The 19610-nt window shown below is 34.6% G+C and overlaps 1 protein-coding gene across 1 annotated transcript in view; it reads right to left on the reverse strand.

Annotated features, from left to right (window-relative positions):
- The window catches only part of LOC136976698 (uncharacterized), a 30531-nt gene extending 13414 nt beyond the window's left edge, over nucleotides 1-17117 (reverse strand). Inside the window, exons 1-4 of the mRNA XM_067272062.1 lie at nucleotides 17053-17117; nucleotides 16772-16897; nucleotides 10929-11037; nucleotides 2443-2630 (exon numbers count right to left, since the gene is read on the reverse strand). Coding sequence (XP_067128163.1) covers nucleotides 2443-2630; nucleotides 10929-11037; nucleotides 16772-16897; nucleotides 17053-17106 — 477 coding nt within the window. The 5' untranslated portion in view covers nucleotides 17107-17117. The remainder of the gene's footprint in view (nucleotides 1-2442; nucleotides 2631-10928; nucleotides 11038-16771; nucleotides 16898-17052) is intronic.
- Between the last annotated feature and the right edge of the window lie 2493 nt (nucleotides 17118-19610).

Raw genomic sequence — 19610 nt, forward strand, 5'->3', positions numbered from 1 at the left:
CGCAGAAGCATGGAGGAAGTTTTATCGAGGGATACAAGGCTTTAAAGTCCATAACAGTCATGTGTTCTCTGTCCTTAAGCATAATTTCATCCAGCCTTTGTACAAGCTGCAAGGAGTCTTTGATGCAATAAGGGTAATCCTGGATCTTATCCCGAATAAATTTGACAAGCTGCTTTTCTAGTGCAAACGTGGGTGCATTACACTTTTCCACGACGGGTCTTATTTGAAAACCTGGTTTGTGCGTCTTGCCAAACGCAAAGATCTTTGGTGGTCTTGGTGCCTTCATAATGATATTGTCCAAACGCAAAAGGCGTGCTAACGGAGACATGGCAAACTTCTTAACTCTATTGTGCAACTTCTCTAACAACTTGTCTGGAGCAATAACGCATTCCGTGTTAGTAATATACTCCTGTAACTTCTGAGCATACATATCCCATTTAAGAAGTACAATATCCTTAGTCTTATCGGCCTTCATAAGAACCACTTCATTCCCTCGAAGCCATTCTCTCGTTTTCTTGATGTAATTCTGAAATTGTCCGGAGCCTGCGTTAGCCCGTTTCTCTCTTTTGGCCAAAAACCTTGTTTGCCAACATATATAATCCTGTTTAGTGTGACACAAATCAGAGATAAGTAGCTCAATATTAGGTACGAGGGTATCTGGACTTATTTTTGGGTTGGGAGCATACATAGGACCAGATTCTAGTGCTCTTATTAGACACTGTGGTGGTGTGATATCATCCCATGCGGTATCGAGCTTTTTAATTTCGTACGCGGTTTAATGTAATGGCATTTGAATAACCATTTAAGCTTCTTTATATATCGCCATCTTAAATTACTTTCTACGTACGTAGTCAATGCGATAACCCTATTGTTGACCTCTTTTTGACCTATTGATGATATCACACCACCACAGGGTCTAATAAGAGCACTAGAATATGGTCCTATGTATGCTCCCAACCCAAAAATAAGTCCGGACTCCCTCGTACCTAATATTGAGCTACTTATCTCTGATTTGTGTCACACTAAACAGGATTATATATGTTGGCAAACAAGGTTTTTGGCCAAAAGAGAGAAACGGGCTAACGCAGGCTCCGGACAATTTCAGAATTACATCAAGAAAACGAGAGAATGGCTTCGAGGGAATGAAGTGGTTCTTATGAAGGCCGATAAGACTAAGGATATTGTACATAAAAAGCCACTAGGTCTAAACAGGCCGTTAGACACATGGAGAAATTAGAAATATATAGGGCACAATTAACATCCCATTGCATCAACCACAGAGACACAGATGGGCTGTCGTCTGCTTGGAAATCGTTCATTGGATAACGTAAGAGTGAGTTATTATATATAGTTTGTCAAGAATCTGCATTTTTTACCGTTTTTCGGTATATCGTTTTTTACATAGACTGCGCAATCGCGAAAATTCTTTCCATTCTCGTGATGTTGTAAATTTGAATTATTAGTTCGTTCTTTTTATTTTTGTTGGAGTAACTGAAGAAGACTGATGAAATCAGTTGAAAACGTTTTTATATGATTAAAGTTTGCTGGAATTTTTGAAAGAAAGGTGTTGTTTTCTCTTTGTTATACCAGTTCCAGTAAGTTCGTTATTTTTATATACAGTCAAACCTGTTTTCAAATGACTCACTTTTTGAACAAATCAGTTCAAGAACAGAATTTTAAACTCATAATTGCACTGGTTGCCGAACAACCAATTCAGCAAGAGCGAGCCACAGATTAGACAGAGAGAGAGATGGTGAACTGCCTCTACTTCCTATGTTAGAAAGTCAACAGCCAACCAATCATTGGCAGGAACTACTGATTCAGAAGTTAATGGTGCCAAGATCTCCTCGCATCATTAGACATGACACAAATCATTGATGCTGCTGCTATATAAATTAGATTTCAATTCACATGTGGAAAAGATACTAATTCAGTTTTTTTGTATGCACCGCAGATGAATTTAAATCAAATTAATTAATAAAACCAGGTTAATTGACATTTATGTAATATAAATGGCATCCAAGATTGTGTGTTTAATGGTGCTTAAATGAAATTAAATAAAAATTTATTATTAAATATAAATTTTTATCATTTCTCATTAGAGCACAATTAACAGCATTAATTAAATGCAAGAACTTTTAATGAACATCTTTTAGAAAGGTAATGAATATATCATAGCTAAAAAGGTTGAAAAAAAGCTTTATTTTGGGGGTCAGGATTAATCCATTTTGTATTGTTTCTTATGAAAAAATTTATTTTGGTTTTAGAACAACTTTTAAAAATGAATTATGTTCAAAAACAGAGTTTTGACTGTATTATTAATATTTAGAAAATTAAAAAACTTATGTAACCCTATATCTATAAAATATAATAGAAACGTGACAATAACAATGAATAATTGTTTACCCAATCAAAACATTAGATATTTCATTAAACAATTACCTTTATTGTATACTTGATCCCTAATGCAGCTAGTGCATTTACATTTTTGTCTATTTTATTTAATATTTTGTTTTTTCTTTTTAAAAGGCTATGTTTTGACTTAACACAGTTATGTCTTTGTTTGTTCATCATCACCGATGATACTAATGAATTTTGCCAAAAATTCTTCGTATTTTCAACGTATGAACCTATTTGTTAAAACAAAACACATTATATACAATCAATAAAATAATATACATACTACTATACTATGAAATATATTTAGTTCATAATTAGAAATTACTTATTGTGACAATGTCACAATGCCAGGATGCAATTTTTAATCGTATTTTATTTTAAAAAGTTATTTGGCTTCCAGTCCAGATTGGAAGTTTGTATATAGTTAATCTCTAAGCTTTCCATAACTGGTCAGTAACTCCATTCTTGAGATTAAGGAAGGATGAATAGACAGACAGATGACAGCGGAAATCTGTTGGTCTGCAATTTGAAAACTACAGGAAAAAAAGAGAGCATACAATAAACTCTACCTATGTTGGAGGTTGTTATCAGTTATTTAATGTTATCAGAATTAGCATGTTCCGAAACATGTAAGTTAAAATAAACTTATAAAACTTTGTCTATTATAATTAGAATTCAGCTGAAGTTAATACATAACCAAAAGCCCAAAATCCAGCACATAATGCGAATAAGAAGTCATTTAGATATCTATTAATATTTAGTTTTTGAAAAAATGACTGAAGTGACCAGATCCTCAAATAGAAAAAGCAGAACGTAAGTCTGGGTGCTAGCAACAACAAGACATTACGAGGTGTGTGACCAATTCAAGTCAATAATTTTCAGTTTTCTAGCTTTCTGACATCATCAATGACAGATATAACTAATGAACATTTTACTTATCCATATAGTCTTGTTTACAAAATAACAATGTACAGTGATGGCTACAATGAATAGTTAAAGCTCTGATCATAGCTTTGCTTTAATCATCATATTTTTTTGGATAATTATCAAAAACTCTGTAGCTTCTATAAATGATCTGCAATACTGCAGTATTTACATGCAGTAAACATTCACTTCTGTGACAAACAGCTAAATCACCAATTGAATTACTGTTTCTATAAACTGGATATTAATTAAACGTTTTATGCTATAACTTGTATGCGAATCCTTTTTGACTTACAATTATGTAATAAATATTAGCTATTTTTGAAAATAATTTTTATAAAACAATTCAACAACAGGACTGTTTCATACAGTTTTAAAATCACAATTGTCTTCCTGATTCAAGACACATGGTCACTTTCATCTAAAGGAAAATGTAAAAAACACATTTCCAGTTATGTCAACAACTCACAAATAACTTTTCTTTCTATCAACACTGACAACAATAGACAAATGCTTTCACCCTATTATCAAGGATGAAACTCAGTTTGCTAAAACTGTCACTGGAAAGAAAACAAACCATTTTATCACAAAGCTTGCTAAATCAAAGTTTAATTTTGAGATAGTTGGCCAATTTCTTTCAAAAAACAGGTTTTTCAGCATACATTAAATGATTTGTTTCTAGTGTCTTCAGCAGCTTGAAGCCTATAAAGTTAAAAAGCACTGCAGATTTCAGCAAGTTTTGCTACAAATTATACTAAATGGTCAATGCTCATCATTAATTTCCTTTAATAAAAATCCCTATTTTTGAAATTCTTCAGTGTATTTATTTTTTCTCACAGATGTTGCTTTTCTTTGGATAATTGAGTTATTGTTTAACACAGTGGTTCCCAGACTTTTATTGTAGAATTTCATTGAATGGCAATCTTATGAAAATTAATTTGAAGACACAGTCTGTTCAAAAACAGGAACCACCATTTATTTACTTCTTGTGTTCCAGAATACAAACATTTGATGACCAAACCTTTCTTTTTAGGCAGCTTGGCTGTCAAATTTAAAAACATCCTTTAAAAAACAAACAAAAATATAAAATTACAAATTTAAGATTTGGAACTAGCAGGTCTTACAGACATCTTTTTCTTTGCCATCCTTATCACTCTGGGATGTTTGAGTTTTATATCTACTGGAAAGTAAGCACTGGACAGACTAACTTCAATCTTCCTTACACACCGGTGATTCAATCAAAAAATACACTTACGTAAAACCAGATAACTGGAGTGATTAGTATTCGGGTCGCAAACGTTTTCGTAGCCTCTTCTAGGCTCTTCTTCAGGCTTAGTAGTAATAAATTCGAATATATTCCTTTTTGAAAGAAACGAGTTTCGAATTCCGTCACGTGAAAACGTTCCAACATATTTTTTAAACGAAACGATCGCCGTTCTGTGTAGCGCGCATGCGCTTCGAAGCGGCGAAGATGTTAATGTTTACAAATTATCTTCCAGCAGGAACTGCCACGCTGCTGAAAGGGCCAACTCGTCTTTAAAATTGATGCATGTGGTGTTACATCCTGCTCTGTATATTTCCATAGCTTCCAATAATTTGAGATGTTCCGGGTGGTTAGTGGTGAGGATAATGCGAGCTGCGATAAAGTCCGCCGTGACTTCTTGATCGGTGGCATATGTTGAGAGAGCTGTTGTGAGCCTTTTGTGTGCGATGTCCACCTTATGTTCTTTAATCCTTATCCCCATAATACGTTTGGTGGAGCCAATGTAGACCATATCTCTGTCAAATCTGTGGTCTCTGAGGGGGATGGTGTATATTCCCGGTAGTCTGATTGGGTTCGGAGGATCTTTTCCGTTACGGAGTATTTGGAAAATGGTCTGGCATCTTCTGTAGGCTATACGGACTTGACATTTTTTGGATATCGTAGCATATATCGATTTTAATCGCGGGTTAAAAGTGATAGGGATCCTTTCAGTATTGTTTTCTTGAATATTTAAGCGCTTTTCTGTCTGATTGTTACCCTGTTTCTGGCTCTTTCTGTACTTTCTACATAGTCCCCTTATCAGGTTGGTGTATCCGTGTTCTACCGCTATTTCGTTTATACGTTTGATCTCCTGATTTAGTGCCTGGTGAGAGGAGGAGTGCGTAAAGGCCCTCCTAACCAATGCTCTAAAGGCTGCTATTTTATACTGAAATGGGTCACATGACCCTATCGGAATATACATGGAGGCAGTATCAGTTTTGCGATACACCGAAGTGTGTATGTTTGGCCCTTCCAAAGCGATATCTATATCTAAGAAATGGATTTTAGAGTTACTATGCTGCTCCACCTCAATTACCAGACCGTACGGATTTTTGTTCATCGCTTTAATAAATTGATCTATATTCGGTTCCGTCTTCCACAGGATGATGACGTCATCAATGTATCGTTTATAGAGCAGTATGTCGGGTAGGAAGGTAGGAAGAGTGATGTTTTCCAAACGTCTGACCACCATTTCGCACAGATCCCCCGACACCGGGCTCCCCATAGGAACACCCTTATTTTGCATGTAAATAATCCCATTGAATTGAAAAACCGAGCTATAACAAATCAAGTGTGCCAGCTCCAGAACCTCTCGGTGTAGTGATGTATCGTGTAGAGATTACGAGTTTACCATATCCAACTCCATTGAACTGATACAACAGCTTAAAACTCTCTCCTCCCCAGTCTACGCTACAGTATTGGACTTCAGATCATTATATCCCTCCATTGAGCTACCTCCGTGCTTCTGCGCACTAAGAGACTTCCTGTTCTCTAAAGTCAACGATACATCACTACACCGAGAGGTTCTGGAGCTGGCACACTTGATTTGTTATAGCTCGGTTTTTCAATTCAATGGGATTATTTACATGCAAAATAAGGGTGTTCCTATGGGGAGCCCGGTGTCGGGGGATCTGTGCGAAATGGTGGTCAGACGTTTGGAAAACATCACTCTTCCTACCTTCCTACCCGACATACTGCTCTATAAACGATACATTGATGACGTCATCATCCTGTGGAAGACGGAACCGAATATAGATCAATTTATTAAAGCGATGAACAAAAATCCGTACGGTCTGGTAATTGAGGTGGAGCAGCATAGTAACTCTAAAATCCATTTCTTAGATATAGATATCGCTTTGGAAGGGCCAAACATACACACTTCGGTGTATCGCAAAACTGATACTGCCTCCATGTATATTCCGATAGGGTCATGTGACCCATTTCAGTATAAAATAGCAGCCTTTAGAGCATTGGTTAGGAGGGCCTTTACGCACTCCTCCTCTCACCAGGCACTAAATCAGGAGATCAAACGTATAAACGAAATAGCGGTAGAACACGGATACACCAACCTGATAAGGGGACTATGTAGAAAGTACAGAAAGAGCCAGAAACAGGGTAACAATCAGACAGAAAAGCGCTTAAATATTCAAGAAAACAATACTGAAAGGATCCCTATCACTTTTAACCCGCGATTAAAATCGATATATGCTACGATATCCAAAAAATGTCAAGTCCGTATAGCCTACAGAAGATGCCAGACCATTTTCCAAATACTCCGTAACGGAAAAGATCCTCCGAACCCAATCAGACTACCGGGAATATACACCATCCCCCTCAGAGACCACAGATTTGACAGAGATATGGTCTACATTGGCTCCACCAAACGTATTATGGGGATAAGGATTAAAGAACATAAGGTGGACATCGCACACAAAAGGCTCACAACAGCTCTCTCAACATATGCCACCGATCAAGAAGTCACGGCGGACTTTATCGCAGCTCGCATTATCCTCACCACTAACCACCCGGAACATCTCAAATTATTGGAAGCTATGGAAATATACAGAGCAGGATGTAACACCACATGCATCAATTTTAAAGACGAGTTGGCCCTTTCAGCAGCGTGGCAGTTCCTGCTGGAAGATAATTTGTAAACATTAACATCTTCGCCGCTTCGAAGCGCATGCGCGCTACACAGAACGGCGATCGTTTCGTTTAAAAAATATGTTGGAACGTTTTCACGTGACGGAATTCGAAACTCGTTTCTTTCAAAAAGGAATATATTCGAATTTATTACTACTAAGCCTGAAGAAGAGCCTAGAAGAGGCTACGAAAACGTTTGCGACCCGAATACTAATCACTCCAGTTATCTGGTTTTACGTAAGTGTATTTTTTGATTGAATCACCGGTGTGTAAGGAAGATTGAAGTTAGTCTGTCCAGTGCTTACTTTCCAGTAGATATAAAACTCAAACATCCCAGAGTGATAAGGATGGCAAAGAAAAAGATGTCTGTAAGACCTGCTAGTTCCAAATCTTAAATTTGTAATTTTATATTTTTGTTTGTTTTTTAAAGGATGTTTTTAAATTTGACAGCCAAGCTGCCTAAAAAGAAAGGTTAAGTCATCAAATGTTTGTATACTGGAACACTAGAAGTAAATAAATGATGGTTGCTGTTTTTGACAGACTGTGTCTTCAAATGAATTTTCATATTTCTATTAGTAATGCATTTATTTTTCTAGTTTATTTCAGTTTTACTATTTTTGGTTGATACAAGTTTCTAATTTTGCAAAGTTTATTAGAATTTTATTCAATATTTATGAAACTAAAACTGTTTAAAAAAGTAATTGGAGTAAAAAGCCAGTAACACTTATTCTAATTATTCTTTCTAGAAAAATCTAAAAAGTAGTAACTAAAAGTGAAAGCCAAATGTTCAACTTTCAAAGAACCTAAATTTGAAGAAAGTAAATTATTAGATCATCACTGAAACACTCAGAACTGAACATTTTAAAATTTGTAATAGATTTTAATGTAAATATTCAAAGCATAAAAAGAAAACGTGACTCCATTTAATATTCAGACAGATGTATAACAAGTAAACATTGTGTGTGTGTGAAAAGGTTGAATTTATTTATTTAGAGCAAACATGTTACAAACAAATAATATGAAAGTTAAAAGTGTATATAACTTCAAAAAAAAAAAAAAAAAAAAAAATGGAACAGATTTATATGATTTTTACATTGCAATTTAATATTCAGACAAATAAAAGAACCTATTATCAGAAATAGTGAATTTAGTAATTTAACATCTAGAGACTGTCCATAAATTGCATCTGCATTTTTCTTGAAATTTTTACTCCCAGCCTGTCCAGTTTCCATAATCCCTCCCCTCTTCAGCCATCCATCTATGTTTGACTCCCCCTTAAAACCTTTATCACTTTATGAATAATAGATACCATAAATAGAAACAAATCACACAAGAAATTTTGAATAAATATAATAAATGCATACATTATATAAAACTTAATAAAATAAACAGGTCGCTTGTTGTTCTCTATTATATGTATTTTCTTAGCACAATGTTGCTGTTGAGAACATATCACACAGGAAACACTTTCAGAGGAAAAAGGTTGGTTTATTGGTGTGAATGGATATGCATTTCGGGCTTAACACCCATCTTCAGTCCTATTATTACATATTTACATATTTATCAGCAAATTGATTACAGGTTTACAAGTTTACAGAATGCATTGAAAAAATTAGGATACACATACAATGGTTTATACAATAAAATTAATTTATTATATAAACCATTGTACTTTCCCCTATTATACTCCACTGTCCACTCAAACCAAACTTTCAGTGTATGTTACAAGGATTACTCACTTCTTTTTAACCTCTCATATCTTGTCTATGTTCTCTGTACATCTCATCAGAATTATATAAACAACATCGCTAGACCCGATATATTATAAGCTAGACACCAATTATTATTTAAAATTATAATTATTAAAGTTAATAAGAGATGGCACCTAACACCTCCCTCTAGTGCCAAATTGGTTACATAATTTATTTAGTAATTAGCCATATCTAGCCCGATAGAATTTCATCAGAATTATTTCACACCCTACAGGTATTCCGTTATTATTTTTAAAAAATTCTGTCTCTTAAGATATACTTAATTTTAGATTTAAGTTTACCCCTTTTATTTTAGCACATGTAACACTGTCCTAATGTGTATATGTGTGGAGCCAAAAGAATTTTGAGCTCCTTTTTCCTTTTTCAACTACGTATATATCTTCTTACGTATCATGTTGGTTTAACTGTCACTATCTCAGATAATTAAGTTTATTGTCTAAACCATTGTAAACATATCCTAATTTTTTCAATGCATGCTGTAAACTTGTAAACCTGTAATCAATTTGCTGATAAAAATGTAAATATTTAATAAGACTGAAGAGGGGCGTTAAGCCTGAAATGCATATCCATTCACACCAATAAACCAACCTTTTTCCTCTGGAAGTGTTTCCTGTGTTATATGTTCTCAATGGCAACATTGTGCTAAGAAAATACATATAAATAAACAAGTGTTTATCAAAGCTCAATTCCCTCTCCCTCCCTTCAGGTGTGGACGTCATTTATAGACAGCCCCTTAGTTGGACCTGCTTTTGAATATAATACAGCCTTTAATCTCTTTGGCATCAAATGAACCAGTTTGGCAGTATATTATTAGTGAATTCCATATCAATATATGTAACACTTCAAACACAGTAGGTACCTGTTTATTCCAAGCAGACACCCCCATGATACCAACCTCAGATGCCAAAATACACCTTATACTAGAACAGTTGTCCTCTAGTTTCAGTTCTTCATTAACTTTTCACCAGATATTTTTGAAGTGCCAGAACACAAACTATCATATTTGCTTTTATCAGTAAAAAGAACATTATTCCAGAAATAATTATTATTATTAGTTACATAATTTCATAATTTTGCAAAATTCATGTTTTCTGTTGATTAATTTTATTCAAGAATGGTTTCTTTCTTGGCATGTGCTCACGATAACATTTTAAAATTGTTTCCGTATTTTCTTTTGTTTCATAAAATCTTTCAAGTCTCAATCTTTGTAGCTTTCAGGCACTTATTTTTGTATTATTTTTCACTTCTTGAAGAATAAAACATTTTGTGTTAAAACTTACCAGAATTGGACGTCTTTCTGTAGCAAAGAAATTATGCCATTTTCATTCTTGTATCACTTTATTACATTCCATGCAGTACTTTATTAATGTTGACATATTTGCAATGTCTCTTACACTTTTGTTTTTATTGTAATGGTTGAATTATAAACCTCCATTGTGGTATTTTTTTTTTCTTTCCATGTCACTGATTCTGTGCTTTCAATTAGAACAAGTACACCATCCAACTCAATTACATAGAAAACAACACTTCTGTATATACTATACAACACCTACACAAATAGAATTCTGGATTATCCTAGAATTCCATTAGTCCTCTGTTCAAATATTAAATTGGCACTTTCTCTAGATATATATTGCAAATATCTTTAAAGAAATAATTAATTTTGGAGTTATTTTTTTTTAAATATTTGGTAATATATCGATACACAATTTTTATTAATTATATAATATAATATAAGAAACTTTTTAATTTCTTATATTTTCTATCTCCTTTAAAAAGTTTCTTATATCCCCTTTTTAATTTTCTTATTTTGTTATACATCATCTCTGAATGGAGTCACTGTGTTTGATTTTTATCAATTTGAATTGAAATGTAAATTTACTTACACTTTAAAATTTTATTATATAACAAATAATTGTTCATGGTTTCTATAGCAATTTTGGCAACATCTTCATATTTAAATTCAACAAATGCATAACCTTTGCTTCTTCCAGTCTAAAAAAAACATTTAAAAGAATTAAAAAATTAGAAATTCAATTAAAATTTAAAATAAAAATTAATAAAATATTTGATCAATTTTCTAATGAAATTTTGACAATAAAAATAAAAAGTAAAACTGTAGTCTGCAGGCATTCAGAGTCACAAGAGGTAATCCACGTGTTGGGAATAAGACATCACTGCTCTATCATATGATTCCTGCAAAGTGTAGTGCAAAAGAATTAATTCTTCTGCAAGAAGAATAAATTGTCCAAAAACACTTCAGAAGTGTAGAGACATCAAAGTGAGGTTATGTGACATGCTATGTGTGTGTCTGTCATCTAACTGGAAGCCAGCACCATGACAACCTTAAGCAATGAAATATTGAATGGGGTACAGTACATAGTCCTATTTTTGTTTATAGCTCTTTATATGCAGGTTGTTCAGAAAAAATTCTGTGGTTTGAAAATGTCTATTAAATATGTATGTTTTTAAAATAAAATAAAAAAAGAAACACATGGTGTACTTAATGGAAATAATTACAATGATTTTTTCAACTTGGAATGGAAAAGCTGCCATACTATCAGATAAATGTCTTGAATAAGATGATGATTACATCAGTAAATTGTTTATGTATATAACATATTTTAATTTCTTGTGTAATTTGATTTGGTAATTGTATTATAAACGACTCAACTGACCAGATAATATGATACGAATAATTCTTTAGTAACATAACTAAAACACTTCTATATCCGGCTGGTTCTCTCGAGCGACTGTCGCTCCGTTTGTTTTTTTTCTCCCCTCCTTTTCGTTCCACCACCTCGGCACCTACACGATTACATTTCATTTATCTGAATCATCAACAATATATTACATTGCATTTAATGTTTATTCAAATCATCAACATATATTACATCTCCCCCTTTTCTTTTACTGCTGGTAATCCAGATACCGTCTTGGAATTCATACCAGTCTGCCACTATGGGTTTTGGGAAGGTTCTCTTCATCCGGTGAGGAGTTTTCTATGATTTCTGGTGTTGCTTCATAAAGTTCCTTATTCCTGGATCCTGTCCCATTCTCCGTCCTGGGAGTTGTTTCTTCCTTGGGAGTATTCTGATTGGACGATCCATTCGATTTCTTGTCATCGACAATTTACGGTTTGTCTTCCTGGGAGACTGACGATAAGTGTAAATGTATTCTGTTCCTGTGGAACGTGCCACTGGGAGTTTTGATAATGAAAGATCATGGAGTATGGTGAGCTTCCTTCACCTTTCCATATGTTCGCATATCTGACTGTCCTATCTTCAAACGTGGAAGAGTTTTTACCCCGTGGCATCAATCAAACCAGGTTTTCTGTTTATCTGCCTTTCCCTTTTCCTTCTTTCTTACTGCAGCAAAATCAATCAAACGAGGTATCAATTGTTGATTACTTGATGGCAGGGGTGTTCTCAATCTTCAGCTCATTAGCAGTTCTGCCGGACTATAGCCATTCTCTAATGGTGTAGATCTCATTGCTAGCAGCATCAAATAATGATCCTGCGACTCAGATTTCAAGTAATGACTTTTAAAATTTTTGACCATTGATTCAATGAATCCATTGCTTTGGGGGTATCTTGGACTAGAAGTTATACTTGAAAATTTATACTTATCTGCAAATTTACGGTATTCTGAGTCGATAACCTAGGAAAACTGGGCGCCATTGTCACTTTGTACAACTTCTGGAATTCCATGTCTTGCAAAAATTGATTTCATGTGGTTAATTACTGACGACGACGACAATTTTTCCAACCTGGCAACTTCAAAATATCTTGAAAAGTAGTCAGCCATTATGAGATACCAATGGCTTTTTAGTTTTAGAAGGTCTACCCCCACAATTCGCCAAGGTCTCTCAGGAAATTCGCTTGGGATAAGAGGCTCTTTATGATACTTTTGGTATTGGATGCATATTGAGCAGTTCGAAATCAATTTCTCAATGTTTGCTGATAAGCCTGGCCACCAAACAAATTCTCGAGCTCAGGCTCAACACTTTGTTATTCCAAGATGGCCTTCATATAACCTGTTCAATATTTCTCCTTGAAACTTTTCTGGAATGATAATCCTAGCATCTTTAAATAGAATCTTATTTTGGAGAGTAATTGAGTTCCTGTGCTCCCAATATCTTCATATTTTCTCGGGTATTTCGTTTTTCTTTGGCCAACCCTCTTCGCAGTATCTCATCAACAAAGCATTACAAATTGGATCTCTCTCCTGCAGATACATGATTTCTGATAACCACGCATCAGATGCAGGAAAGGTGTCGATAATACTTTGAACGTAAGCCTCAATCTCCTCGGTCAATTCTTCATTTCCCTGTTCGGGTATGGGGCTACGGGATAATGCATCTGCAATTATAAGCTGCTTTCCCGGTTTGTACACAATGATATAATTCATATCTCACCATTCATAGCAGTCTTGGAGTAAGACTGTTCAAAGCCTTCGACATGAAAATTGGTATCAATGGTTTGGGGTCTGTTTCAACATTCATGACTTTGCCCATGATGTAGTCGTGGAACCTCTCACAAGCCCAAACAATTGCCAAAGCCTCCTTCTCAATTTGCGTGTACCGTTTCTCTGTATCCGACAATGTCCTAGATGCATAGCAAATTGCAGACACATGACCACTTTTACTCTGATATAACACAACGCCAAGACCATAAGATGATGCGTCACAGGAAATATATGTTTCTTTCTTTGAATCATACATTGATAATACTGGAGTTTGACATAGCTGATTCTTAATCTCTCGGAATGATGTTTCTTGTGCTGGCCCATAACCATCCTACATTGCTCTTTAATAGTTCGTACAGAGGGTTTGCAACATCAGCCATCCTTGGTATGAATTTGTTTAGGAATCCACTCATGCCCAAAAATCTTTTCAGCTCTGTGACAGAGCTGTCTTGTGAGCTTCACTATTGGTACTGTTTTCTTGGAATCAGGTTTTATACCTTCGTGCAAGATTACATGTCCGAGAAACTTGACTTCTTTCATTCTGAACTGACAATTTTCAGCATTTAGAGTCCATCTTACATTTTGAAGTGTACAAATAACTTCATGCAGATGTTTATCATGTTCTTCTTCTGTGGCCCCAAATATCACGAATTCATCCATCAGTCCTACAATTCCAGGGCCCTCTGGTATTGTTTCACATATTCTTTTCTGAAATATTTCAGGCGCAGACTTAATTCCAAACGGCAACCATTTAAATCTGAACCTCCCAAATGGTGTTATAAAGGTTGTCAAGTAAGATGATTCTGAATCCAATGCAATCTGCCAAAACCCTGCATTAGCATCAATAATACTTAAGATTTTTGCGTTATGAAATTGGCTGAGTGTATAGTCGATCGACGCCATTGGAAAGTATTCTCTCTCAATGTTCTCATTCAATTTAGATAGATTGACACAAATTCTTATTTTGCCCGATTTCTTCAGAACCAAAACCATTGGAGCACACCATTCTGCAGGTTCGTCTACTCCCTTGATTATTCCTTTATTTACCATCTCGTCCAGAGTTTTCTTGAGCTTATCCCTCAAGGGCAATGGTACTTTGAGGAACTGCCAGGGTATAAGGCTTTGCTTCCAGTTTAAGTTTAATGTGATAGGGTTTCTGTACTTTTCCAATCCCCTGAAATACATTGGGGAATTCTTTAAATAAATCAAAAGTAGAGTTTAGTTCCTGTATTTTTTTCATAAGATTTAACTGTTCACTTGCTTTACCACTCAACAAGGAGTGTTCTAGTTTATCTATAACATATATGTCAGGCATGGGCAAATGTGGCTCTTTTTGAGTTACATGCAGCTCTTGCTGAAAGTGTTGATTTCTGTTTTTTTATTATTATTTTTACAATTTTATTTTTATAATTTTGTGAAAATATGTTTATTAAAAAAAATCAATATTTGTTCTATATTATATTTATATTATATAATAAAATCACACACCTTACCATACTATCTGCCATGACAATACAGAACTGCAGCTCCCATGCATTTTGCAAAACCTACATTTCGGCTCCCACTGCTCTTGCTTGTCCACCCCTGATATATGTCTTCTTGGATGCGGAATCTCTTCTTTCTTAGCTTCTCCGTAAACACTCCCACAACATCCAGGGTTTTCTTTCCAGGGCCATGTATAGATCTATTTGTTTGTCGCAATTTAACACGAGATAGCACTCTGTTATATGTCTTGTGTGGTATAACTGTGACATCTGCTCCTGTGTCGATCTTGAAGTTTAAAGGAATATCTCCTACAAAAATGTTTGCATTCCACTGGTTAAGCTGTCTCTTAATGCTACTGTTTATATTACTTGGCCCTTTAACATATCCTAGAAATGAACTTTGATTAGGTTCTCCTATTTCATTTATACCTACTTTAGCTTTACAGACCTTTGCATAATGACCTACTTTTTTGCACTTATTACAGATCACCTTAAGTGCAGGGCAATTTAGTTTAGTATGTTTCACCATTTTTTCACACCAATAACAGGAATTTGAAGTTTTGTTTCCGGTAAACGAATTGTCAGTAGCTTCCAGTTTTGAAATACGTTCTTCCTATGTGCAGTTTTGCGTAATGCATATATGTTATTCCCGGAATTGTTCTTAAAAGCTTCTTGTTGCCTTTTCACTGTTTCGGCCTGTCTTGCAGTGTTTATTGCTTTATCTAGACTTAGTTCTGTTTCAAGTTGCAAACGTTCCGAAACCTTTTTGTCTCTAATGCCACAAACTATTCTGTCCCTAATCATTTCATCTTGAAACGAAGCAGGGAAATCACACATTTTAACCGGACTATATAATGAGGTTACAAAATTCTCCAGTTTCTCCTTCTTGAAACCGAGAGTAGAATTTATATCTTTCGTATATAACATTTTTAGTTAGGACGAAGTATTTTTCGAATGCTGCCTTAACTTTTGAATAGTCATTTCTATCCTCTTCTGGGAGACTAAATGATGCCAAAATTTCCTCAGCTTTCTGTCCCATTAAATATATGAAAGAATTTACCTGGTCAGTTTCCTCTTTAGTATGGAGTCCAGATGCTGTTCAAAATCATTTGAAATACCCTATCCATGTTCTCCAATCCTTGGGACGAAAATTAAAAACTTCTGCCGCTTGGATCTGATACATTTTTCTCTATGCTGCCACCATGTATTATAAACAACTCAACTGACCAGATAATATGATATGAATAATTCTTTATTAACACAACTAAAACACTTCTACATCCGGTTGGTTCTCTCGAGCGACTGTCGCTCCGTTTGTTCTTTTCTCCCCTCCTTTTCGTTCTACCCCCTTGGCACCTACACGATTACATTTTGTTTATCTGAATCATCAACAATATATTACATTACATTTAATGTTTACTCAAATCATCAACATATATTACAGTAATCTCATTCCTTTTGGAATGAGGTTGGCAACACCAAAAAGATTACAGAAGTTTGAGGACCAGGAAGTGACTGGAAGTTTTGTTTTATCGTCTCCAATTTTATTTTACTCTCCCTACACTCGAACCCACGACTACGACTGCATATAATACGACATATATATATATAAATAAAATCTTATATTCGACAAGTTTCTTTATGATCGAGTATGAAACCTTTCCATTTGTTTAATGTTACATGCAATATTAAATTATTATATTAAATTATTATATATTACAGCAGCAATTTATTTTATTTAATAAAATTTCGAACAATTAAACAGTAGTGATACAAACCTTTCTACTTCTTACTACTCTGACTCGATTAATTGCTCCAAACTGAGAAAAGAAACTCTTCAACTCTTCTTCATAAAAACCATGCGGTAAATGTCCAACATACATTACACCACTTTTATGAAGTCCCTATCAAAATTCCAAACAGAAAAGATACTTTAATTATTTAAAATTATTTAACTGCAAAATAAATTATCCTTAATTCAAAAGTTGTTACTTAGTCATAAGTTTGTTTGTTATAATTTTATCACATTTATGTAATGTTTCTAGTAATAAGAACTTACGAATTTTTTTCCCTTCTTCATCTTATCCACGTGTTTCTCAGACTCAACCGCCATTTTCAAATGAAACTTGTGTTGCGTAGTGTTGCCACCATAAATTTAAAAATAACACTAGATTGAGTCTAAAAAGCGCTGAATTCAATTGAGGGAGGCAAAAACATACTGTTAATTAATATTAAAATGCAAAGGTAATCAGAATCGGTATCGCGACCGGCTAGTTATTGATGAAATACGAATAATCGGAAGATAATGTGGAATAACTAGCTAAAGAATTTCTTAAATACTTCTATAAGTAACTGTTAAAACCACAAAAGAAAACTTTTAATAAAAAACGTATATTTATTATTTATAATTTACAAATAATCAGTTTTTTCCGTAAGAAGTTCCGAAATTTTTTCCTTGGTTTCAAACGATTTCATAAAGATAAAGAAATTTTTCCAGTCATGCAAAATAATCGTTCGGCACTATTAAGGATAATTTTGCTACAAAGAAGCGCACCGTGGGGCCCATAACGGCGTGGCCAGACGATGAAGTATGGAGACCAATGTATCCGGCCCGAAAAATTCTCCCCAAAATCGAATCGGGACGAGTTTTACAACCCGTCGCGATTCGATTCCGGGTCCCAGTAGTTTTTTTTTTTTTTTTTTTTAACTCTTTCCGCCCTGTGGGCACTAAGAGGGCCTCTTTTAGTAGGCCCATTATGGGTTCGGCCAGGCCCACAATGGGGCGACCGGGTGGTGAGGGACGGGGCCCGACATATCCGAACGGACCACCCCCCGAAAAATTCCTGGGGATTATTCGACCCGTTCGGATTCGATCCCGGGTCCCCCAGAGCGGTAGGCTGTCACCTTTACCGCTCGGCCATCCGGCCATGGGTCCCAGTGGTTGACACCTTATGCCGTCAACACAGCTGCTCTCGACCAAACATGTTGACGTGTAGACAGAGGCAGGTTTCTTAAAAAGTAACATAATACAAAGTGAGGCAATAGCTAGAAACATCATTTAATTTCGAGCAGGGTTGACGAGATTGCCTTTTCACGTGCAAAGGGAGTGAAGGTGTAGTTGGCGGGCGCCATCGTCAATGCAGCTCACAAGTTTCAAATGGGAAAGGGGTCATGTCATATATCAGTTAAACCCAGAAACACAATGAAAGCATCAGTTTTGTCCAATTTCAATCGTTTAGAAATTGTTCACGTGTAAAATTTACGCAAAATGGTTATAAGATAGGCTCAATGTCTCTACCATATTGTTAGATATACATGTTACAATGTTTGAGCCAGACCTAATGAACCCACTAAAGCACCGAAATTTCATTACAACAGTCCAATGTTTTCTTTTTCAAATGGAGGCATTTAAATTGTACGTATATAAATTTAAATAGAAAATTTCACCGTATATACAAACAATAATAAAATCATAATGTGAAAATTCGAAAATTTCTATTTGTTAAAAATCATTTTCAAAGACGACAAGAAAAGGTCCTATTTGATTTTCCATACATGGAGTCCTAAGTACTGTACTATATTAAAAAAATTAATATATCTTCAGTAATTTTGAAATAAAAAAGATATAAAGCACTTTTGATTCACCTAGTATATTATAATATTATAATTATAAAAGTGTTTATTTTTTAATTACTTTCATTGACGTTCAAGAAGCAATTTTTTAAAGTTCTCATAAAGGCGGCTCACAGGCTTCTAGTATAGTGGAAAACCCACTAGATCTGTTGGGAATATCGAAATTTAGCGGAATCTCTGGTGCGTAACAACTTTTAGGAAAATTAATGGGTATTAAAGCATTTTGTGAGATTTTTAGTTGGTTAAAAACTCTGGATGTTTCCATAAGTAATTTCATCACAAAAAAGAAACAAAACGACAAGACAATAGATAGTTATATTAGACAGAATGAAATCTTGCAAAATCACCCACGACTTACATTTGTTTTATTTTCCTGGTTTTCAGTTTTTCACTAACTGTGATCCAAAACACTTGCATACAAAAGCATACGACACACGAGGGGTAATTTATTCATATCATAAAACAGTTTACGATACACTAATGCCATTAATGTGTTCGTCTTCCTCTGCTAAACAATGAAACAAAATTCTCGGAACGATAACAAGAAGAAAATGTATAGGCAAAAGTATTGTAAATACTGGATAACTGTTCTGCTGTATAATTAATTAAAACGTTTTAATTAATTCTACGCTAACTGTTATAAACAATGGCCCTGTAAAAATTGAAACTTGTCATCAAAGTGTAGTGTTAAAATCAAAGGATACGAATTTTTTCAAATAATCATTAAATACACAATAATTATTTATGCCAAGATTAAATTTTTGTTTCTCGTTTCTACTGGAGATGTTCAGTTTCATTAATACTATTGATCAGTGGTTCTCAAAATTTTCGGTTTGCTACACTGTAAAACGTAAAAATTTTTGGCGCAATTTGTTTACAGATATAAAACACATTAATATATTTTAAATTATAAATACCTGTGTACTGCTACTCCACATGAATATTATGGAAGTACGGTACATTTTAAAAATGTACTTTCTTGAT

Source organism: Centruroides vittatus, unplaced genomic scaffold (assembly GCF_030686945.1).
Source record: "Centruroides vittatus isolate TY-2023 unplaced genomic scaffold, ASM3068694v2 contig_417, whole genome shotgun sequence".
NCBI lineage: Eukaryota > Metazoa > Arthropoda > Arachnida > Scorpiones > Buthidae > Centruroides > Centruroides vittatus.